This window comes from Sturnira hondurensis, unplaced genomic scaffold (assembly GCF_014824575.4).
Source record: "Sturnira hondurensis isolate 20B ecotype Veracruz unplaced genomic scaffold, ASM1482457v3 Scaffold0022566, whole genome shotgun sequence".
NCBI classification, from domain to species: Eukaryota; Metazoa; Chordata; class Mammalia; order Chiroptera; family Phyllostomidae; genus Sturnira; species Sturnira hondurensis.
In genome coordinates, this window is record NW_028095197.1 from 19217116 (window position 1) to 19242367 (window position 25252).

The 25252-nt window shown below is 35.5% G+C and overlaps 1 protein-coding gene across 1 annotated transcript in view; it reads right to left on the bottom strand.

Annotated features, from left to right (window-relative positions):
• The window catches only part of SHOC1 (shortage in chiasmata 1), a 71084-nt gene continuing 45832 nt past the window's right edge, over window positions 1-25252 (bottom strand). The window contains exons 18-28 of the mRNA XM_037036157.1: window positions 25086-25158; window positions 23382-23451; window positions 21871-22049; window positions 20053-20170; window positions 13286-13397; window positions 11310-11431; window positions 10361-10454; window positions 5965-6096; window positions 4313-4462; window positions 2691-3654; window positions 1-245 (exon numbers count right to left, since the gene is read on the bottom strand). Coding sequence (XP_036892052.1) covers window positions 145-245; window positions 2691-3654; window positions 4313-4462; window positions 5965-6096; window positions 10361-10454; window positions 11310-11431; window positions 13286-13397; window positions 20053-20170; window positions 21871-22049; window positions 23382-23451; window positions 25086-25158 — 2115 coding nt within the window. The 3' untranslated portion in view covers window positions 1-144. The remainder of the gene's footprint in view (window positions 246-2690; window positions 3655-4312; window positions 4463-5964; window positions 6097-10360; window positions 10455-11309; window positions 11432-13285; window positions 13398-20052; window positions 20171-21870; window positions 22050-23381; window positions 23452-25085; window positions 25159-25252) is intronic.

The window sequence follows — 25252 nt, forward strand, 5'->3', positions numbered from 1 at the left end:
TATATATTATGAAAATTTAATATTGAAAACTGAGAACATCTAAGAACAGTTGCATTTTCTTTCATGTATGACCAAATCTAAATTACTTCGTTACTGGGTTATAAACAAAAACAGAATGTGACATGTAGGACTATTCTTTCTTTTTCAATAAAACCTCAGACGAGTTTGTCCATCGACTCTACCAGGGACTTTTTCATACACTAGACGCTGTTTTTTGGATTGTGGTCGTTGTGAACACGTGGACTCTGTTAAAAAAAGAAAAAGGAAAACCATTTATTGCTGATAATAATACAGTGTAGCTGTTTTCTCCAGCTATTCAAATGGATCGTGTTGCCTTATCATCTATCTACAAAGTTTTAAAATTTTCCAACTGGCATAAAATTGCAACTATTAAATTATATTGTTAGTATAAATGTACCTATACCTAATGGTCCAGTAGTAATTAGTGCTATGACACATATCTGTATGCTCATATCTTGCACAGATAGGTAAATCTCCCTTGATTGAAGATTCTTACTTTTAAGTTTTCCTGCAGCCAACCTGTTTCTTAACCCATATCTGTGATTTTGTAGACTTTATCCTGAGCTGTTACATGATAGGTGGGATGATGTATGGACTTACCTTAAATAGCCTAGATTTGAATATTTAGAAAGGTCAGTGATTATGTCAGTAAAAGAAAGAGGCTAAAAATTTAAAACGATGTTAGTAATTATTCCTGGAGATAAAATCTCATAATTGCAAGAGTTGGATGTAATTATAAGCAAATGTAAAGAAGACAGTGTAGTAGATAATTTCATGATAGATATCACAAATGTACATCTATTGGACAAATGGAAATTATATTAAGGGTATGTCAAAGGCTTTGGATAAATTTTCTAGAGCTGCATCAATATGAATTCAATATGTGTTATATCTGAAACAACACATTCGGAGGTAATAATGTGCTATGGAGGACCACAGTAAAAACATCAAAAGTTGCCATAGTGATAATGAAGATACTAACACCAGATTTATGTGAACCATTTGAATAAAATTATTTTATGGAAATAATAGGAAAGTGGAAAAATTAATATATTTAAAAATATATTTTAACCATTACTCATATATGACTTAAAAATACATATTTATAACTAAATTAATGAAAAAAGTGGGTAGATATTTTCTGAAATCTCATTGAAAAAAATGGGAGGATTATGCTATACTGGGGCTCTATGTTTGAGAACAGGAATTTGCATGCTTATTTTATTCAAGGGTGAATAAAAATGAAATTTTCATCCAATTCATTTACGAGGCTGGAGTAGCCTTCATATCAAAATGCAAGAGTACAAATAACACAATAATTTCATTATGAATGTAGATAAGAGAATCATAAATGTTAGCAACCATATTCAACAGCATATTTTAAAAATCACTCCTCAAAAGCCTATTAGGTTTATTACAGAAATGGCAAAAATGATTTAATATTATTAAACTTGTAAATGTAATCCTTGACATGAATAGGTCGATGGAGAAAACATGTTGGATTTTCTCTGATAGGTGCCAAAGGAGTTTGGATAAAATTCAGCATCTATTCCTCGCAACAGTTCTTACAAAACTAAGAATAGAATACTTTTCATTAAAATCAGGAACGAAACAAATTATAACTGTTGAAAGGGACCCAACCCAAGTTTTGTGGATCCTGGGGCTCATACAATCTGGGAGGTCCTCTTTTAATAAAGATACAAGATTTTCTGGGCTGCTCTCAGGCAGCATCACAAAGGGGCCTATACAAAAGAGGAGTTTTGAATCATGAGCTCCTCTTCTTCTTCTTCTTCTTTTTTTCTGATCTTGTATGACCATTAAAATTTAATATTTTGTTCTAGATGTTGAGGCCAATGCAATAAGTAATGACAGAAAAGAAAGATATAATTACCAGAAATGAGAAAATAAAGTTGTCCTTCAAAAAATTGATATTATTAGATGTTCAGAAACATCAACTGCACAATAGAGTTAAGAGCAAGTATCTATTTAATAGGATTGTCAGAATTAAATAATCTACATAAAGAGCTTAGAATGGCACCTGGCATATAATAAACTCTTAATAAATTTGAGCTCATTAAATATCCCTGCCTGACAAATAAATTAATTTTCTGCCCTGGCCATTATGGCCTGTGGATTGAATGCTGGACTGTGAACCAAAGGGTCACGGGTTTGATTCCCAGTCAGGGCACATGCCTGGGTTGTGGGCCAGGTCTCCAGTAGGGGGCATGCAAGAGGCAACCAGACATTGATGTTTCTCTCCCTCTCTTTCTCCTTCCTGTCCCCTCTCTCAAAAATTAAATAAATAAAATCTTTTAAAATTTTTAATTTTCGAATTCACTGATTTCTCTGTTTAATCTTCTTAATTTTAGTCTTTTGCTTTCTCTAGAGTTGTTCTGTGTTTTTCACTTCTGAAGTTGAATGCTTAGTCCATCTCAGGCTACAAGAATTTGACATATTTTCTTTACATTTATTTTCTTAGATATCTATAATTAGAATTTTGGTTTTCTCTTTGAACCAAAAGTTATTGAAGATTCTTCAAGTATAGTAATTAAAACAAAAATACAAGTACAATAATTAAAACAAAAAATTAATTTGGAGATGGTTATATTATTTTAAGTTACATTTGAAAACATCATCTACTGAATTTATCATCTACTGAATAATGTTACCTGTTAATGATTTCTGGTCTCCTGAGTTAGATGAAAATTCAGCATGCCTTTTCTGTCCTAAACATGTTCCATCTCTTTGGTGGAAATAAAGACTGTGGAATTCTTTTTGATTTACGTCAGAATCCGAAGAACAAAATAAATCCAAACTGGGGACAGATAGTAATTCCTTCCAGAAAGTCTCTTGAGTCCCAGCATTTGAGCTTTTGCCTGTGGAGCTTTCTAACTCATTGGATAGACATTTTTGCTGAATAGCATACAGGTGTTCTTTCTGAGGGTACCCTTTGTCACACATAGTCTGCTCTGCACTGTATTGTAAATTGAAAGAGTGATTCTCTTGTTCCCATACATTCTTCTTATAGTTCCAATGAGCAGGAGGTTGAGAGTATTCTAATGAAAACATAGGGGCAGATACTTCTTTATTTACAGGTCTTTTTGCTTCATGTGTTCCCTTTTGCTGAGAATTTATAAAATTAGGGGCAACTCTCTTTTGAGTGTTGATTGGTGATATTCTGGTTTCACAATTCATTTGTGTTAGACCCAAAGAAAAGACATCTGTCTGTGAATCATTGTGGTTTAGAAAGGAGTTACGAGCCGAGTTCCTTGATTCCATATTAATTAGGAAGGGATTATTCTGTATTATGTCAGGATTACAACTGGAGTCTTTCCAATAGCTGGTCCATCTGCAAGAAGTCACAGATGGTAAAACGCATGGCCTTTCTCTTTCCCTTAGTCCCGCAAAGGGAGAGTTGTAATCTGAAGTGGTGTTTGTGTCTTTCTGCACTGTCTCTTCTAAGTCTGGGTACTGGCAATATTCAGTATGTTCTTGAATGACAGAGTGTGAAGAGTCAGAAGCTGAACTCTGAGAAGGAAAGGTTCTGGTCTGATTCGTATTTTCCTGAGGTGATGAAATTTGAGGTGATGAAGAAGAACTAATCTTGAATAAGGAAGTGATGTCACAGAAATGCTAAAATATTAAAAATGAATTAATATAATACAAATATGAACAGCAGTCAAGTAAATGTAAATAAAAATGCTTATCTATATGGAAGAGAAGCTAAATATAATTAAGTAGTTCGTTCATGGGTATTATATTGACCCATGTAATAACAACATAATTCGTCTACATTAAAAGAAAAAAATAATTGTAATATGCATCTATTATCTAATCAGTCATAATAGAATTTTTAGTTATATAAGTTACACATGAATACCATTTCCTTGGTAAAGTTAAAAATTTTACCATTAAAGCTCTTTTTATAATAAAGTTCTCTTTACTATAATAATGAAGGGTATCAGGATTGTTTGGAAGAAATTATGTAAACTAATATGAATAGAGTGTATAACTGAATATTTGGAGCACAATAACACTTCAAAATAATTTAAAGTGTGATAAGCTGACTGTACTGAATTATCTGTATAAGATAACTTTAAAATGTATAATTCAGTTGACAGTCAATGAGAATTCTATATAAAACTGAGGTCAAGTAAATTATTTCTTTGCTGTGTGAATTCCAAAACAATTATACTTGGATACCTTCATTTTGAAAACCTTATGGTAAAAGTAAATACTCAGATGGAAAGGAAATAAACCTATATGAGAATAAAGATCTCAAATAACTAACCTTTAACACTTTTTCTGGAACTTCAGGTAGGAGTTCCTGAAGCTGACAAAGAGTTGCTAATAATATCCAGTGAAGAGAAGGTCCTTTATTTAACATGAGCTGAGCCACCAATGGACTAATACATGGAAAATCAAGTAAATACATTTCCTCCTAGAAAAGAGTTTTAGGAATAATAAGCCAGTGCTCTTTTGAGAGTGGCCCATTTTTTTGTAGGCAGTCAAGACTTGTACACTCTTAGAATTGGGCAGGATCTGAAAGTTTATTCGGTCTCATCACTCATCCAAAAAAGACTGGTTACAGTTCACCTTCTTCACATGAAAATTGTTTGAATTAATGCTACATTTCCTAAAGAGAAATCTTTTCGAGGACTTAGTTTAGGACCTCCCTTTGTAGACCATACACTGTCACTGTTTCACTAAGATGAATCATGTTTATGGTATTTAAGAGACATTATAATTTCGGGAATGTCTTGTGAACAGCATATAAGAAGAATTTCTATCAACCAGAACTGACCTTGACAGTCTAAAAATGGATGTTTTCAGAGAGATATCATAAAAGTCTAGAAATGCAACAGCCATCTCTATTATTGCCATATTCCCCTTTTTCCAGGATTGCACTGGTTTTTTGCACCCTCTTGGATTTTTATCAAATGACAGACGTGAGCATATTGGACATACCTTGGTAGGGAGGAAATTGCACACACACACACATCATAGTTAATTTTACCCACACTTGCTGATAGCACTGTGCCCTGTTTAAGCATGTAAAAGGCCTGTGATTTAGAACATATGAATATTTTATTTTATTTATTTGTTTTATAATTTTAGGTTTTGAATAGGTAAGAGTCACATGGTTCAACATTGTAAAGGCACAGAAACATAAGTCTCATTCCCACCCCGTCACTCCAGTTCTCTTTTCTGAAGACAGCCAGCGTTACCTTCTTGTCATCGTCCCAGAGGTATTTTATTAACTTATAAGCAAACATATATAAATATTAGTTTCCTTTGTTTTACACAAATAGCAATATACCGCATGCTCTCTGTCCCACAACCTTCAGTTTTCACTTAATAGTCTATCTTGGAGATTATTCCATGTCAGAACACAAAGAGCCTTGTCATTTTTTTATGGCTTCATGATTTGAATGTATTTTAAAAGTAAAGGTAACAGAAACACTGAGTTGGTATGAGATCTTGGAAATATGCTCAAAGGAATTTCTAAAAATTAATTATATAATTTTATAAGTATTTCACAGCTCTACTTTGGGTTACAAGTCTATAATTGAATTACTGACAAATCATGAAATGATAAAATTTTGTTATTCTCTTAATAAATTTACTATTTTTAAATGTTTAAATTTAGGAACTATAAAAATTGTTATGTGTTTTAAGTATTAGGATTGCAGTTATTAGATCACCCTATAATAACTTAGATTTGAAAGTTCATTATAAAAATCCCATTAAAAAGTTCTATGAAATTAGAAAGTACTAGTGATTTTGGAAAATGACCTATGTAAATATTGTATATTATAGTTATTGTCATACATGCTCATGCAAGCATTAGAGAATAAAAATATTCTACCAGAAAAAATTCAAATACATGTATTTATATTTGCTTTGTAAATATCTAATTTATTAATTCAGGAAATAAACCACCTTAGATGGTGAAACTTGAAGCCAGGATTTATCCAACCATTCATGAGGATCTCTCTTCGAGGTCATTAAATTGTGGTCAGCAATTTGTCGAATTATCAATGCAGTCTCTTCTACTCCAGGGGCAATTACAAGCTAAAAAAAAATTTTAATGTTAGACTGTAGGAAATATTAGGAAGCAATATATATATCATTCAAAATGTGTTTATAATTAGAAGAAAAATTAAAACTGGCAGATTCTAATCTCAGCACAATTTTAGATTAACTTATTAATTTTTCTATTTGAAATCTAGGATATTTTATTTGTAAGCATACGCAGTTTTCTCTCTTTAAGTTTGATATCCTTGTAGTTTCCAATTTGGGTAACTAAACTGGTTTTATTCACTCCATTGGCATTTATTAATAAAATATTTTAAATATATTTGTTATATTTCATCTATATTAGAATAAAAAGCAATTTGGATATCACTAGTGATATTTAATATTAAGCTTTTTCTAGGTTAATTTAATAATTCTCCTAAAAACAAGACCTTAGAAATATATAGTGTTATATTTTCCAAAAACAAAGTTAAAAATAAAGGAAATTCGCAGATGAATTTCAAACTCTATTCAAAAAGAAATAAAGTAAGGTTTTGATTTGAGTAGCCCTCACCAGCATTTTGGGAATTTCTCATCCAATCTACCATATTTAACACTAAGACACTCCTGCCAAAAATGTGTTTGTGTATTAGACTAAATGCTAAAAAAGAATTTATTTTCCTCTGCTGCTTGTCTGTCACTTGTGTTTCCCTCCAGGCCCTCTCTCTTCTGAAATGGCAGTGTTTCTCTTCCTCTTTCATTTCTATCTTTATCTTCTTTTAGGTTCGGTTGAAGAAAAGATAGTTCATGAGTTAGCAGTTTAACATGGACAGAGAAATACCACCCTAAACAATCGTATCTTAGAAACATAAATATCCTGTCCTGTAGTAGAAATTTAAAAAGCAAGGACTGTATAAACCTCACGAAATAATTATAACAATATTTTCTTTCAGAAGAGTTCTAAATATTAAACTGTTCATACATACCTGGGGAAGGAATGAATATGTATATTCTAAAGAAGGATTTTCTTTCAATTATAATAAATATGTATAGAGTGCATAGAAATATACTGTTTGGATCCAAATTTATTTCATCGCTAAGTTTTGGATGTTTGAGACTATCTGACACTCTTATTTGAATATGAACTTATTTTAAAAGGCATAATTTTGTGATGGTGGTTATCACATTACTTTATTTAAGCAGAGCCCGTGACTTCAGCAAAGTCAGGGATTCCCTAATACTGTTTTACAAATTTTGCACATGTGTGCATCTATGCATTTTTTGAAAGACAGGTCATAACAGATTTATAGAAATTTTTGAAATTAGATTAAAATAAAGCATAAAACTACTAGCAGTATTTTCTTTCAGTTTAAGAAAATTTACTTAAACTTCCTAATACTTTGTTTATGGCTAAGCTCTTCAGATGCCTGAAAAAAATCCACACTAATGCACTCTAAAAGGCCAAAAGCCATATTAGTAAATAAACTAAGGTAAAGCGACAATATATCCTAAAACAATATGAATGTAGGGAATCCCTTCTAATGTAATAATGTCATTAAGTCAGGAGAATGGCAGGTCTGAGTGTTGGTGACATACGAGGTTTGTCTGGAAAAAAGTCTAGCCATTGTAAATATAATGAGAGCAGTTTGTATGACATCGGTGTAACCTGGCAGCCAAGGACAGTGGACTGGAATGTGCATGTGTGAATAATGATGACTTCACTGTACCAGGCAGTGGGGGTGTTAGATGCCGTTGAGTAAGCATGTGTACTGTGTGGCCATCACATTTAAAATGACTGAGCGAGTAATGAATCTGCATCAGATTTTGTGTTAAGCTTGAACATTCCTCTGTGGAAGCTATTCAGATGATTCAGAAGGCTGCAGCTATGGGCAACTGGTGATTGGCAGCTTCATCACAACAACGGACCTGCTTATGTATCACATCTTGTACAGAGTTTTTTGCAAAATATCAAATCACTGAGTTGACTCAGCTCCCCTGTAGCCCAGATTTGGTGCCCTGTGACTTCTGGCTTTTCCCAAAACTAAAATCACCTTTGAAAGGGAAGAGATTTCAGACCATTGATGAGATTCAGGAAAATACAACAGGGCAGCTGACAGTGATTGGAAGAATCACCAACTGTGTGAGGTGTGCACTTTGAAGGCATCATTGTCCTGTTTACAATGTTTCTCGTATCCTGTCCAATAAATGTCTATTTTTTGTAGTACACAGCTGGATACTTTCTGGACAGACCTTCATATTTATAGTAGAGTATGAATAAATTGATCACAGCCGTTTCTCAAATTCCGTGGAACAAACCATCTAGTTTTTAGATTATGTAAAACTTGAAAAGGTTTTGAAATAGTGTGATCTAGGTGGGAGCAGACTTTCATTTGGAATGGATTGTGCCTGGTCAGTACCTCCTATTTCATCCCCAAATACCTTCCTTGGAACATGTCCTCTAGAAGCCATGCTGCTGTATCTGAGTACAGTACCACTCTCTGGTGCCATGCACTCAGTGTACAGAGGAACGAAATGACACTAAGCATATTCTGCATTTAACTGCTTGCTGTGAGCTGGGAAGAAAAGAGGCTGATTAAGTGGTAAAACTTCACTTAAATTAATAAATGAGACAAATTTACATTTACCATTCATTTATTTAGATACCTTTTCTAAGCATTTTATTTCTGTGTTTAATATGGATCAAAATTATCTGCATTTTATTTCAAATATATCATTTGTTGATTTTCTTAACAGGTTGTGCTTTGATTTAATTGTACGTAGTTGACAGTGAGTATTTTTCCTCTGTACAAAACACTGTGCTGTAGGTTTCACAAAGAAGAATGGCCCTTCAGGGTTAAGGGTACATGAATACTATAGTAACACTATAATTATGAATACCTCATACTATAACAAAGGGACAAAGTGTTATTGGGAGAATGGGACAAAGGGAGATTTATCCTGAGAGAGTTTAATGGGGCAAATTTCTTAAGAAAGTAGTGTTTGAGCTGGGAAGAAAAAGACAATGATGAAGGCTGGCAATAAGGGGATGGGGAAGAGTATTCTCAGGGAAAGACAGGCCAGAATGACGTGTTTGTACAATGGTTTGTACAATGGTGATTGAATGGAGGCTTATTCAGGAAATGGCGAGTAGCCAATGATAAAGGAAGGATCACTAGGGGCCAGATTGTGAAGTTTGAGTCTTTCTGAGTTTGAACTCTATCTTGAATCAAATAGGAAGCTATGTGAGGTCTTCTGTGCAAGAGAAATCAACTCAACAACAAATATTTATCAAGAGCCTGGTACATACTTGGCACTTGCACTGTACCTACTTGTACTGTGCTGGGTGCCAGGAATACAAAAAGGAATAAAGATGTTCTTGTTCCTTCAGAAGCTATTATCTAGGAAGTGAGTATTTACAGGCGTATTTCAAAATGTAACTGATGTCAACATATATGATACACTGGAGTGAGAAAAAAGTAGAAAAGAGATTAGTTAGGCAGTTCCAAGTGAGAGAGAGGTAATGCAGGCCTGAATTTAGGGAAATGGGAGGGGGAGTAGAAAGAAGAGACTTCTAGAGAAGGCACTGCAGAGTTGAAAGGAGAATTTAGCCTAGATTAGATGAGAATACTAATACCATGGACTAAATTTGGGAGAGGATGAGAAGTTGCATTAAATACATGCAAAGTCTGAGGTACCTTATGGGACAGTCCAGTGGAGCTTTCCAGGAGAATGCTAGGTAAAGATAACCTTAACAAAAGTGAGGACCTTTTTATGGATTATACCCAGAAATGAATGTTAATGCAACTTTCATTTTGCAATTTGTGAGAATGGTTGAGTTTATTGAGGAAGTCTCTAAAGTACAGAAGAGTACTGAGTCCCAAGGTTGGAGGAATGTCTAAATTCAGAGCAAAGACATTGAAAAATAGAACTAAGAAAGGAGACTAATTAGAGATTACCAAAATGTTACTCTATTCATGTGTCATAAGATTTCCATTTTACAGCACATAATAACTTAGTGTATCTTTTATAAGTGAGCATTTTTGTTCAAGGGATATATTTATTTTTATTTATATCCTGATATGTTTCAAAAATCTAAGCAGTAGTTAAAAGAGATAAAATATGTTAAATTTACTAAACTAAAGGTTTTTAAAACAGAAGCTTAGGTGGAAAGAATATTAATTAATTTGAAAATTGTTCTTTTTTTGGCCTTTAAGCAGTTTTGGCTTACCCATTTAATGTTTCTTCTTACTGGGTTTATGAGTTTGAATATAATTTTGGTTTATGAACAATACTTATAGACAAACATATAGGAAAAGAATACCTTTACATCCAGTTCTTCTGATTTTAGCCCAAATGAAACTAAAGCCGCATAAATCAGTGCTAGGTGATGAAGTGTCTTTTCTGTAAGATAGTACCTAAAAAGAATTATATTACTATACTTCCACTCATTTGACATCTGATTAAACTTATTAAAAATTCATTTTGTTGTCCACATTTTATAATGTTATTAGAATAACTTGCCTAAGAAAATACTAGTATGGCAGACCCAGGTTTCTTTGTCTACTCAGCACATTTTTGATGAAAAACATTTCCACCTCTGTTTTTTAATAATACTGTTAAATCTAGGGGATGCTGGTGTTGGAGGAGCAGGGGAGAAATTTAACTCATCCCCTTACTGCTCTTGGCATGGATTTTTTTGTAATTCTTCAATAACGCACACTCATGTAGGAAAGTATAGCAAGATTCTAGTTAGTTGGTGTATTTTAAAAATTTTCAGAGAGAAGTAATTTAAGAATGACTTATCTAGGCCCTGGTCAGGCACTTCAGTTGGTTGGACCATTGTGTCTATAGGCCAAGGTTGCAGATTTGATATCTGGTCAGGGACATATAAGAAGTAACCAATGAATGCATGAATAAGTGGAAAAACAGATTGATTTCTCTCTCTCTCTCAATTAAAAAAAAACACCTATCTTTTAACGGGTAAGTCCAGAATTTAAAGGTGATAAGAAGTGAAACACTTAAAGCTGCAGTCCTTAGAAAGGAGGAGGTGGGGAGGGGAGAATGGTTTACACAGAATGTCCAGGAGAAACGTCTCCAAGACTATGATTTGTTTTCTTCTGGGCACACCTCCACCATGAGAATCCCTGACTTAAATCAAACTAGATGAGCAAGTGGAAAATCTGCGTGGCTACTTCTGTTCACAGAAGAGGACCAAAAAACTTTTAAAAATATATATGAATGTGACTCTAGATGAAGAAATATTTACATACTCTGAGCTTAACGTTTTCCTGGCATATAAAATCACCCAACAAGAACTGTACTGGAATGACAATGCCATCAGTCTCATAATGATGTTGTCTGACGCCTTTTCACAATTCAGTTCTTCTAGGTCCTGCCAGAAAATACATAAAATAAAAAGATTCACTAGAGTAATAGTTGTTATGAAATTATTGCTACCATGTTTCAAGAATCTATGATATGTAAATTATAACTCGAGAAGAGTAGTGGGTATGGGCTTCTATTTTATGGAAAAAATTAAAATCACACTAGAAGTAGTAGGGGAAAGCTATAGTAGATGGAAAACTATAGGGGACCGGTTTGTTTTGGTCTGGCAAATGTGACTCTGCTCTGTATGAAAAATCTACAGAAGAGAAGTGGTGGACAGGAGCCAGACCTTCAAACCGAGTTTTCCCGTGGGAATCAGGCCTAGAAAATGCAAACAGACAGTTGTGGCTTGCTCTTGCTAAAACTCCATCACCCTGGTCTAAAACAACAAATGTATATCATCTGTCTTCAAGGTAATATCTAAAGCCTGTATAAACTTTCCTAAAGACAGAGCTAATCAGCTCATCACCATTCCCCTCTGCATGTTATTTTCATTTTGTTGATTGTACCTAAAATGTAGACAACAATGTTCTATGTGATAGATAATAAATCTTTCTCTGATGTAAGACCCAAGGAAAACAGTAAAAGCCTGTCTAGGCAAGGGTCATGGCGCTCCCCTCTTGAGGGAGTGGCCGAGGCACCATAGGCACTCTCCCCTTGAAAGAGTGGCCATGCCATCCCCTTTTTCTCCACAGGATTGATGCCTCTTGTGCATTCATTCTCTTTGTCAGCCACAACAGGCGGACTCTGCTGGCCAGAGTCTGCCACATAAAACAGCTAGTGGTAGTTCCAGCAAGAAAGGCTCATGAATCCCCCAAAGTCCTAGACATGAAGGGAGCAGCCTACATACAGAATGCCCCTGTTTGGGCGAAGTCCTTTGTAGACAGGGATCTGGCTACTCTTAAAGGCAATAGAAAATGTGTTTAAAATAGATAATTTGCTCCAAATGCTTCCTTAAGGAAGATGAGAAAGCAGCAGTTCATGGACTTCTATGAATCTCCATGTAATGGTCTAGAATTCTCTTTTTCCCTTAACATGATTTTTCATAGAGTAAATATTCAGGAAGTGCCTTACTCTACAGTAATGTATATAACTATGGATTAGAAGACCTTCCCCCAAGAAATGGTATTTCTCCCCACATAATTGTTTTTTTTAAGAACCTTAAATATGCAAGACACAATATCTCTTAAGAACCCCTCTAACAGAGCTTTGTGTTTCCATCATATAATTTTTATATTGTCAGCATTTTATCATAATAGTTGTCATTAATTCATACTCCATAATGGCAAACTGGTTTTTGTTACCCATTCCACCTCATTAAAAAATTAAAATAGTTTTTTTGTGATTTGTACTCCAATCAAGCAAACATCAGAGAGATTCAGTCAAGAATTTATACATCTTAAATTCTAAGCTATATGGGTTTTTGAAGAGAATTTCTCATTCTTTTAAAAACCAGCTTATTTACAGGCACTCCCCACTTAGCTCACAGGAAATCCCATTACCAATCATGGGTCAACATATCACCAACCTTTAAAAAACATAGTGGGTAGGATTTAGTTTTTAAAGTTTTTGACACTCTAATTATCCTATAAATATATTTAACAATAGGTCCATATACAATATTAAAGATTCTATACTGGCTTTGTCTTAAAGTATGTTAAAAATTGTAAGGCACCAGAGAAGTTTGGTAACAGGCATTTTCCACAGTGATGTGTTGGCATTTGTGCCTCATTGCAAACTTTTGGAAGAAATCATAATAGATTAAGGTTAAGCTGTAGCTATAGTAAAGCTAACAATAAATTACATGGCTGCACATATATTTTAATTGATTCGATTTATATGTTTTACTGTATAGTTTCACCTGCAAAATTATGGCAGTGTGTTCATCAACTGTCATTACTACACAGCACTCTGTCCCTCCAAAGCATTTCAGCGACTCACTGCAGCTTCTCTCCACTAGGGTGATGTTATAGCTGTAAAATACAACATTTGGGGGTGACATAATGAAATAGCTAAGAAAATTTTTTGAGAAAAGCTGCATTGTCCTCTTACATATTAAATTATTTGAACTACTGTGCTTTTTCTTTTATACATCAATTTATTCTACTTTATAAATTTGAGGGATGAAATTATGGTTTATTCAGTATATATAAGAAATTAGTTGGCTATTTGTTGCCTTAGGTACTTTGCTAAGTATTACTGCACCTAATATTATTACATATATATTGACCAATTTGTTCTGCTCTTTAAATAATAATTAATGAAGCCAAAACATCATGCTATTAGACTAAATATTCTGCATTGATCAGAATTTTCTCTTTCTCCTTAAAACTGGCTTAAATTTTAACTACCTTTTTGTAGTTCAGAAGTTTCTGTGACTGTCCCACAGCTTTAAGATATAAATACAAAAGTATGGAAAATAAATCTGCATTTTAACTAAGGTCACAGCATTGTTATTCCTCCTTGAGATATAGCCCATTGTCTACTATTCCTGTGACAACTGTGTACTTTAGTAAAGTTTTATATGATTTTAAAATGCTCAGTGCTGGTATGATCTTAGAACTAAAGGTCTAAAAACTTGAAAATTCATTTAGACCTTTACAGTCCTGTTTCACAGGCAGTATTTAAAGACCTCTAAATGAGAACAGTCACACTCTTTTCTTAGAATAGTCATTCTCTATATTACCAGTTACTCAAGATATAACCTAATCAATAAACAGACTTCCACCAAGATGGAGGCATAGGTGGAAACATTGTACCTTCTCCCACAACCAAGTTTGAATACACCAAAGGTTTGGAGAACAAAGACACAGCCAAAGAACAGATAATTGAATTATAAGGAAGTCCAACAACAACGAACTGTTCAACTGGGACTGGTAAGAGGGGCAGAGCCAGCAGCGTAGCAGGGTCAGGCAGGAAAGATCCCCGACCCAGGCACAGACCCAGTCGGGGTGTGGGACACACTGACCGTGGTCGCACATTCTCGCACAGTGAGACGGACCACACAGGCCCCAGCGGGCGAACCCAGTGGTAGAGGGCTGATGGCGGTGGCACATTCTCGTGCAGTGGGATGAAACGCACGGGCCCCGGTGATGGTGGCAGCTGCAGCCGCAGCAGCAGGAGGCAGCAGGCGGGACTGCCAGTGCTCCTCTTTGATGCTGCCCCCACACACAACTGCACAACCCAGCGACTGAGTTGCCCTGCTCTGGTGAACACCTAGGGCTCTGATCCTGATACATAACAGGCACGAACAGTCCAAAAGATGGCTCAAGAAGAACTCAAAGCCCCAGAGCCGATAACTCTAAGTGACCAGGAAATAGCCAGCCTCTCAGATGCACAGTTCAAAACACTGGTCATCAGGATGCTCACAGAACTGGTTGATTATAGTCACAAATTAGAGGAACATATGAAGGCTAAACTAATTGAAGTGAAGGGAAATGCACAGGAAACCAATAGTGATGGAAAGGAAACTGGGACTCAAATCAATGGAAAGGACCAGAAGGAAGAACAAAACATCCAACCAGAAAAGAATGAAGAAATGAGAATTCAAAAAAAATGAGGAGAGGCTTAGGAACCTCCAGGACATCTTTAAACGTTCCAACATCCGGATTATAGGGGTACCAGAAGGGGGAAAGAAACAGCCACGAGTGGAAAACTTATTTGAACAAATAATAAAGGAGAACTTCCCCAGTCTGGCAAAGGAAATAGACTTCCAGGAAATCCAGGAAGCTCAGAGAGTCCCAAAGAAGTTGGACCCAAGAAGGAACACACCAAGGCACATCATAATTACATTAGCCAAGACTAAAATGAAGGAGAGAATCCTAGAAGCAGCAAGAGATAAGGGGACAGTCACCTACAAAGGAGTACCCATCAGACTGTCAGCGGATTTCTCAAAAGAGACCTTACAGGCAAGAAGGGGCTGGAAAGAAGTATTCCAAGTCATGAAATCCAAAGACCTACAGCCAAGATTGCTTTATCCAGCAAAACTTTCATTTAGAATGGAAGGACAGATAAAGTGCTTCTCAGATAAGGTCAAGTTCAAGGAGTTCATCATCACCAAGCCCTTATTATATGAAATGCTAAAGGGACTTATATAAGAAAAAGAAGATGAAAAATATGTCCTTTCTAGTGAAAGGACAGCAAACTCACAGTTATTAACAACCACACCTAAAACAAAAGCAAACCAAGAGGACAGCTAGATCAGGAGTGGAACCATAGAAATGAAGAACACATGGAAGGTTAGCAACAGGGGAGTGGGAGGAGGAGAAGCGGGGAGAAGGTACAGAAAATAACATAGTAGATAGAAAATTGATAGTGGGGAGGGCAAGAATAGTAGGGGAAATATAGAATCTAAAGAACTTGAAAGCCCTGGCTGGTGTAGCTCAGTGGATTGAGCGCAGGCCTGCGAACCAAAAGATCGCAGTTCGATTCCCAGTCAGGGCACATGCCTGGGTTGCAGGCCAGTTCCTGGCAGGGGACACACGATACATTGTGTGTCCCTGGCAGAAGCAACCATACACTGATATTTCTCTCCCTCTCTCCTTCCCTTCCCCTCTAAAGATAAATAAAATTTAATAAAAAAAACAAAAAACAAACAAACAAAAAAAAAAGAACTTGAGACACGTGGTTATAAACTAAGGGGGGGAGAATGGTGGGAGAGGGGGTGTGCAGGGTGGAGGGGAATGAAGGGGGGGAATAGAACAACTGTAATGGTATAATCAATAAAATATATATATTAAAAAAAGATATAACCTAATCATGTAATTCACCGAATAAACCCACATAAAATGTTCTTATTTGCTAGTAACAAAAGAAATGCAATTAAAATATAAATTTAAATGAAATACTTTATCCACAAAATTGATTTGTCTTTTAAGTATTTTATTGATTATGCTATTATAGTTGTCCCATTTTTTTCTCCCCTTTATCCTCCTCTACCCTGTACCCACCTCACACCAGCATTCCCCTCCTTAGTTCATGTCCATGGGTTGTACATATAAGTTCTTTGGCTTCTCAATTTCCTCTACCATTCTTAACCTCCCCTGTCTATTTTGTACCTGCCAATTATGCTTCTTATTCCCTGTAGCTTTTCCCCCATTTCCCCTCTCCCCTTCTCCACTGATAACTTTCCTGTGATCTCTAATTCTGTGACTCTGTTCCTGTTCTAGTTGTTGTTTTTGTTTTTTAGGATCAGTTGTTGATAGTTGTGAATTTGTTGTCATTTAACTGATTATAGTTTTTGATCTTCTATTTCTTAGATGAGTCCCTTTAGCATTTCATATAATAAGGCCTTGGTGATGATGAACTCCTTTAACTTTACCTTATCTGGGAAGTACTTTATCTACCCTTCCATTCTAAATGATAGCTTTTCTGGATAGAGTCATCCTGAATGTAGATCCTTGCTTTTCATGACTTTGAATATTTCCTGCCAGGCCCTTCTTGCCTGTAAGGTTTCTTTTGAGAAATCAGCTGATAGAGGAACTCCTTTGTAGATAACTGTTTCCTTTTTCTCTTGCTGCTTTTAAGATTCTCTCTTTTTCCTTAACCTTGGGCAATGTAATTATGATGTGTTTTGGTGTGTTTTTCCTTGGATCTAACTTCTTTGGAACTCTCTGAGCTTCCTGGACTTACGTGTGTATTTCCTTGGCCAGATTGGGGAAGTTGTCCTTCATTATGCTTTCAAGTAAGTTTTCAAGTTCTTGCTCTTCCTCTTCTCTTTCTGGCACCCCTATGATTTGGATGTTGGAATGCTTAAAGTTCTCCCAGAGATTCCTAAGCCTCTCCTTAATTTTTGAATTCTTGTTTCTTCATTCTGTTCTGGTTGAATATTTATTTTTTCTTTTTGTTCCAAATCATTGATTTGAGTACCGGTTTCCTCCCTTCATTGTTGGTTCCCTGTATATCTTCCTTCATTTCACTTTGTATAGCCTTCACTTCTTTTATCATGTGTCTGTACTCAATCATGTCTGTGAGCATCCTGATTACCAGTGTTTTGAACTCTGCATCTGATAGGTTGGCCATCTCCTCATCACTTAGTTTTTTTCTGGAATTTTGATTTGTTCTTTTATCTGGGCCATATTTCTTTGTCTCAGTGCATCTGTTACATTGTAAGGGGCAGAGCCTTATGTATTTGCCAGGTGGGGCAAGCCACTTATTGCATTGTGGTGCTATATATTGGGGAGGGGTCAGAGAGGGAACAGTGCTGCTTGCTCAGCTCTCGCCCCACTTTCAAGAGACTGGCAGTTCCTCTTGCTGCCATAACTCCCACAAGTTTTTATAGCCAGAGGTTCTGAGGCTTTATTTTGCCAACGCTGGAACCCTGGGTTGCTCAGTCTGTCTCACTTCCCAGTTGTTCCTACCAGTTTATCTGCATGCTAATGTGAGACTGCCCAGTTCATCAGCCACCACTTTGCCCTGCATCCTCTCTGCTCCTGGTGACTGTCTCTGCCCCTCCTAGCAGTCTGGATAAATGTTTCTTTAACTCCTCACTTGTTAGACTTACATACACAGTTCAATTTTCTCACAGTTCTGGTTGTTTTTTATTTTAAAATTGGTTGTTTCCTTCTTTTGGTTGTGCAAGGAAGTGAACCATATTTTTCCTCACCTCCATCTTGGCCAGAAATCACAAAGTTGATTTATATTTTAAAAAATAATATTTAATAATTAAGATGGTATACTAGAAGGAGAGCAATGTATACTGACATAAACTTTCTGAAAAACTCCCTGTGTAATATAATACCAGGCTTGAATCCAAGAGAAATAGTGCCATATATCTAGCATACTGTTTAGCCATTAAGATAGCTATACTGGACTTCCGCCAAGATGGAGGCATAGGTGGAAACACTGTGCCTTCTCCCACAACCAAGTTTGGATACAACAAAAGTTTTGGAGAACTAAGACACACCCAGAGGCCAGAAAACCGAATTATACGGAAGTCCGACAGCTACAAACCGTTCAACGGGGACGGTAAGAGAGGCGGAGCCAGCAGTGGAGCAGGGTCGGGAAGGACAGACCTAGGCACGCAGGCAGCCCGGACCTAGTCGGGGTGCGGGGCAGACTGACCAAGGTCGCACATTCACGCGCAGTGAGACGGACCACGCAGGCCCCAGGGGGCGAACCCAGTGGTGGAGGGCTGACAGCGGTGGCACACTCACGTGCAGTGGAGCAGGGCGCGTGGCCCTGGTGACGGTGGTGGCTGCGGTGCTGGTGGGGGTCACGGCGGCGGCGGGCGCCGGACGGAAGCCATTGTCCCTCTTTGACCCCACCCCCACATACAACGTCACAACACAGCGACTGAGTTGCCCTGCTCTGGTGAAAACCTAGGGCTCCGATCCTGCTACTTAACAGGCACAAATAGCCCAAAAGATGGCTCAAGAAGAACTCAAAGTCCCAGAGCCAATAACTCTAAGCAACCAACAGATTGCCAGCCTCTCAGAAGCCCAATTTAAAACACTATTTATCAGGATGCTCACAGAATTGGTAGAGTACAGTCACAAACTGGAGGAACATATGAAGGCTAAACTAATTGAAATGAAGGGAGATGTCCAGGAAACCAATAGCGATGGAAAGGAAAATGGGACTCAAATCAATGGAATGGACCAGAAGGAAGAACGAAACATCCCACCAGAAAGGAATGAAGACATGAGAATTCAAAAAAATGAGGAGAGGCTTAGGAACCTCTAGGACATCTTTAAACGTTCCAACATCTGAATTATAGGGGTATCAGAAGGGGGAAAGAAACAGCCATGAGTGGAAAATGTATTTGAACAAATAATAAAGGAGAACTTCCCCAGTCTGGCAAAGGAAATAGACTTCCAGGAAATCCAGGAAGCTCAGAGAGTGCCAAAGAAGTTGGACCCAAGAAGGAACACACCAAGGCACATCATAATTACATTAGCCAAGACTAAAATGAAGGAGAGAATCCTAGAAGCAGCAAGGGATAAGGGGACAGTCACCTACAAAGGAGTACCCATCAGACTGTCAGCGGATTTCTCAAAAGAGACCTTACAGGCAAGAAGGGGCTGGAAAGAAGTATTCCAAGTCATGAAATCCAAAGACCTACAGCCAAGATTGCTTTATCCAGCAAAACTTTCATTTAGAATGGAAGGACAGATAAAGTACTTCTCAGACAAGGTCAAGTTCAAGGAGTTCATCATCAACAAGCCCTTATTATATGAAATGCCAAAGGGACTTATATAAGAAAGAGATGATGAAAAATATGAACAGTGAAAGGACAGCAAACACACAGGTATTAACAACCACACCTAAAACAAAAGCAAACCAAGAGGACAGCTAGATCAGGAGTGGAACCATAGAAATGAAGAACACATGGAGGGTTAGAAACAGGGGGGTGGGAGGAGGAGAAGGGGGGAGAAGGCACAGAAAATAGCATAGATGGTAGGTAGAAAATAGATAGGGGGGAGGGCGAGAATAGTGGGGGAAATATAGAATCTAAAGAACTTGAGATACGTGGTTATAAACTAAGAGGGGAGAAGGGTGGGGGAGGGAGTGTGCGGGTGGAGGGGAATGAAGGGGGGGAATAGAACAACTGTAATGGTATAATCAATAAACTATATTTTTAAAAAAGATAGCTATACCTTTGATAAAGTTATGAAATCAATAACTTACTTGGATTCAAGCAACTGAAGTATTTCTGGAGTATTAAGAAGTCCTTCAGATGCAAAAAACACATATGGAATCTGAATATCCAAAAGAAAACCACCAAAACTATCCGGCAAATTGCTTCCTAAATAAGAGAATATTTATAAATATTTCTCTTTATTCTCATCCCTCAGCTCTTTCTATTTTTTTATTAAACATGAGAGTAACAGGTATGTTCAAGTAGTATGAAAATAATACACATTCACTGTAAATAATTAGAAATTGGAATAATGAAAGGACTAAAGAATAAAATAAAAGTCACATGTTATCCTACTACCTACAAATAAACAAATAAATTTACTAAAACTACCATATACTAAAAACAAAGTTTACTACATACTTCCAGAGTTTTTTCTATATCTTTGCTTATATATACTCACACATGTATACTCACTTAAAAAAGAAAAAGAAAAATAGGATAATAATATACATGAATGTTAAAATCTGCTTTATTCACTTAAGTGTATACTGGACATTTGCTATGTAAATATAAACTGATCAAAATGTGAAATTATGCATAATAACCCATAAGGAATGATACAGAACAATAAGAAAAGAATAAATGCCTCAACAGACAATGGATATAAACAAGCAATTTATAAAAGAATGGCTATACAAGATCAATTCACATATGAAAATACATGAATAATCACAGATGTACCAATACAACTATAAAATGTTTTCTGACTATAACTTTTTCAAAGATTTAAAAGATTAGTGTTGCCTGCTTATTGTAAAGATAAAGGAAAAATATCCTCTCACACTTTTTGTGTAAATATAATTGGAATAGTATAATTGGAATAGTATTGCCAAAGGATATTTGGCAATATATAAATGTGTATAGACCCTTGACCCAGCAATTTTATTTCTTGGAATTCTAATTTCTTAAAACAAGTATATAAAAATGTACAAGACATAAAACTACTTCATCTTACAGTATAATAGTGGAGAACTGAAGAATTGTAAATGCTTCAAATAATGAATTGGTTAATTAAGTTCATCTTTGAGAGAATGAAAGAAGCCTGTAAATATAAATGAGAATGCTTATCTTTTATCTTTTCTTGGGCCTATGTTTCAATTACTTAATCAATTTAACATTTAATTCTAAATATCAAGGATTCTAAACAATAATTATGGTATATTTTAGAATTGAGTTGAAATGACTCAGTTCAAACTTCCCACCCATGCCTGAGGAGGACACAAAGTAACTTATGACAACTGTTGAAAGAGAGATGCACTGGGAGTAAACATCTCCGGGCTGTTTTAATTTCAAAGGTCTGAGAATTCACCCCCTAGGCAGGTGAGGTGAGAAACACCAAGAAACCAAAGGCTATACAAAGTGGTTTTAGACTCTTTCCTAAGTATTTGTGTATAATACTTTGTTGCTTATTAAAACTTTTCTGAACCATATTATTAAAAGAACTTTTCTGAATCAGTCAATATATTATTGCACAATTTTTCTGTAAAATGTAATAAAATACTATAAAATAAGAGTACAACATTGATATTAGATGTAATTATAATAAATTTTGTTATTACAGGTAAAATTTAGAAGTTAAAGGGATGGAGATAAATATAATCAGTATAGTTTACTTTGCAAATGATAAATATGAGGTAAGAGATAGTTAAAGGACTTGTTCAATGTCACATAGATAGTGGTAAAATTAGAACTTAAACTCAAATCTTCTAATTACATAGCTTATTCTCTTTCCATAGATCAGAAACAGAAAACAGAAATTTTACATCCTAATGGAACAAAAAAAAGTTTTTGGTTTGTATTCTTACTCTTTAAAACTGTGTCTGGAAGAATCACTTTAAAGGCCATGAATGGAATATTCAATTTTTCACAGTGTTTAGTCCAACAAGAGTTTTCTCCGTGATTGTATTCCACCACAAATGAGAAATTACTCCAGGGGAAATCTGCTCCAATATATTGATTATGTACTACTACACAGGAACTTGTACTGAAGACGAAAGAAAGCCAAGAAAATGGAATTATACTTGTGCCATTATTTACTTGAAATGCTAAAAGATAACTTTTTGGCTTATTTTATTCTTCTTTAATCTATGCCTCCTTATCTTAGAAAAGCACTGGTGTATTTTTCGTTGATTTGTTCTCTACTGTGTTACTCTTTTTATTTTTTTTGATAGTCACACTTTTTTATTTAAACCAGACATGAAAAACTGTACAGTGTTCCACATTCTCAAATGCAAGGGTCCTTAATATTATCATTGCCTGAGCCTCATCCATAGCAGATGAATCACCATGAGAAATCAATCTCATTTTCCTACAAATGTAAGGGTTTAATCTTTGAGAAGCTATGTAATAACATATTATCTAACAACTGTGAAATAGGGATACCTTTTTTCCAATGGGCTTCATAAGTGATTTGACAACAAAAAAGACGAATACTTAAGTTATCTTCACCATCTTTGAATTTCATATAACAGCACATGCTAAAATTAAAATTCTCTACCACTGCTTTCTGCCTAGAGCAACCTAGATTGATAAGAATTAAAAGGTTATCTATGTCTTCTATTTGATTTACATCTTCTCTTTTTACTATTTAGAAATAAATAATTAGAAATAAATATTTTCTAATAAATATTAGAAATAAATAATTTCTAGATAAAAGAAGGCAAAATAAAAACAGTTTTAGACAAGTCAACACTAAATTTATCACTAGCAGGCCTCACTGAAAGAATTTACACTTTTGTACTTCAGGATGAGAGAGAACCCAAAACAAATGAAGGAAATACAAGAAACAATGCTGAGCAAAAAAACTAGTAAAATCTTTTAAGTCTAAATAAGCACTTTCTGTACTGACAATGACAATAATAATGCTAATCTAGGGACACTGAAGCAAGATTGAACTAAAATTCTGGATAACAACCATATATAACACAAGGCAATGAGCTGAATTAAAATGCTCTATGTAAAGCATTTTTTAGGAAGAGGGTAGAGAAATTGATTAATTTCAGATTTTATTAAAGCTTTTATAAAAGTTAAATTCTAGCCCTGGCTGGTGTAGCTCAGTGGATTGAGTGCGGGCCTGCAAACCACACAATCAGGGTTCGATTCCTAGTCAGGGCACATGCCTGGGTTGCAGGCCAGTTCCCAGCAGGGGACTCATGAGAGGCAACCATACATTGATATTTCTCTCCCTCTCTCCTTCCCTTCCCCTCTAAAGATAAATAAATTAAATCTTTTTAAAAAGTTAAATTCTAGGAGAAATTGTGATTTTCCTGTGGAATTTGTGTGTTTGCTCCTCATACATGAAGAAATATTTTCTTACCCATCTAAAATACCTTCAGATTCCAGATAGTCTCTTCTTTTGCTTGAATGTAAGACAGTCAATGTTAAACCTGTTAGGAAAAAAATAGTAATGAAAAAAGGGGTTTTTTCAGTATTTTTTTCCATCCTAACCCAAGGACATGCTTATTGATTTTTTTCAGAGACAGGGGAAGGGAGGGACAGAGGGAAAAATCAATTTGAGAGAGAAACATCAAACAGTTGCCTCTCAAAAATACCCCAACCAGGGACCAAAGCAGCAGCCTAGGCATGTGCCCTCACTGGCAGTTGAACACACGACCTTCCCTTTTATGTCATGATGCTCCAACCAACTGAGCCACACAGGCCAGGGCTTTCAGGGTTTTGTTCATATGTAATTTTTAGCTATGGCATATATTTCACTACCAGAAAAATGAATAAAATCTGAGTGGTTATTTTTCTAAGTCTAGAGAGCAGAAAGTCTAAACTGTAGGAAATATTTCTGGTGTGTGTATATTTTGTGTGTGGTTGAGCATGGGAGTTCTGAATTTATTATGTAAGATAATAAAATGGATCAAAAACATAATTTAAAAATGACCAAGTAAAACCTACTCACCAATTCTGTGCAGTTATTTTTATTTTGCTAAAAAATCATGGTAAATTTTACCTTTTTTCTCCAGTAAAAATTTAAGTACATAACTAAACATCAAGAGACTGCATTTCAATTTAAATTTCATGTTACTAATTTTTAAGAAAATATAATAAACAACAAAAAATTCTGTATTCACACATACAGTTGATTTTCTACAGATATAATTGATTTAAGAATAGCTAATTCTAGTTAAAATAAATTCTACACTCCATTACTGCACTCTTTCAACTGGAAATATCACTATGGTATGATGTAGTAATGACCAAGTAATACTTAATAATTTCATGTTTACTCGAATTGATATGACAATAGTTTTGGTGGCAATAAGAAGGGAGAGAGTATGATTATTCTTTTATAACTTACAAGGTTATATTTTTAGAAGCTAATCTCCTTTTAAATAATAATGATTTGTATTAGCTATGATTCCAAAGCGGATTACTTGCTGAATGCATTACGAGGATCTTGCATACACCCAAAATGATGGACCTAGCTTGTATCTGAGGAAGACACAGGGGAAGCAGTATCATCTGGGGAGAGCTGGGTTGCACTCAAGATAGGGAGGTGAAGAAGAGTTTACATATAAGCAGTGGGTTCCACAGCACTGGGTTGAAAGGGCTGGCAAAGGGAGCAGTAGGGGCAGAAGAGTGGATTGAAGAATGACAGTGGAACAGGAGAGACCTAGTTTCGAATTCTGATTCCCTCACTTAGTACCTATGAGATTTGGCATGCTACATCACTTTTATGAACGTTAGTTTCTTTATTTGTAAAATAGAGTTAATAAGACCTATTCATAGAGCTGTTGTAAATAGTATTATTTAGCAACTAGTAGATATTCAATAAAAGATATTAACTGATAAAAATATAGACATTAAATTTAGCATATATTATAGCATATTTATATTGCAGGTGTATAGTACAGGTTGATTTAAAAACTTGTTACATACCACTGAGTTATTTACTTTTAAAGGATACATTTTATAGTATGTCAATTATATCTTAATTTTAAAACTTGGTTTAATCAATACATTTTTATGTTCAAGCATGTTATCAAATGGTGCATAATTGAAAACTGCCTACCTTCCATTTTGTTAAGGATTTCAATGAGTAAATGTTTTTCACCATCTGAGTCCATTCTTATTATAATCAGCACCTGACCAAACATAAGAATTCCTCATATATGTATATTTGAATAATTATTATTTTCCATAGTTTTGCTACAGTAACAAAATAAACGTAATTGGTTA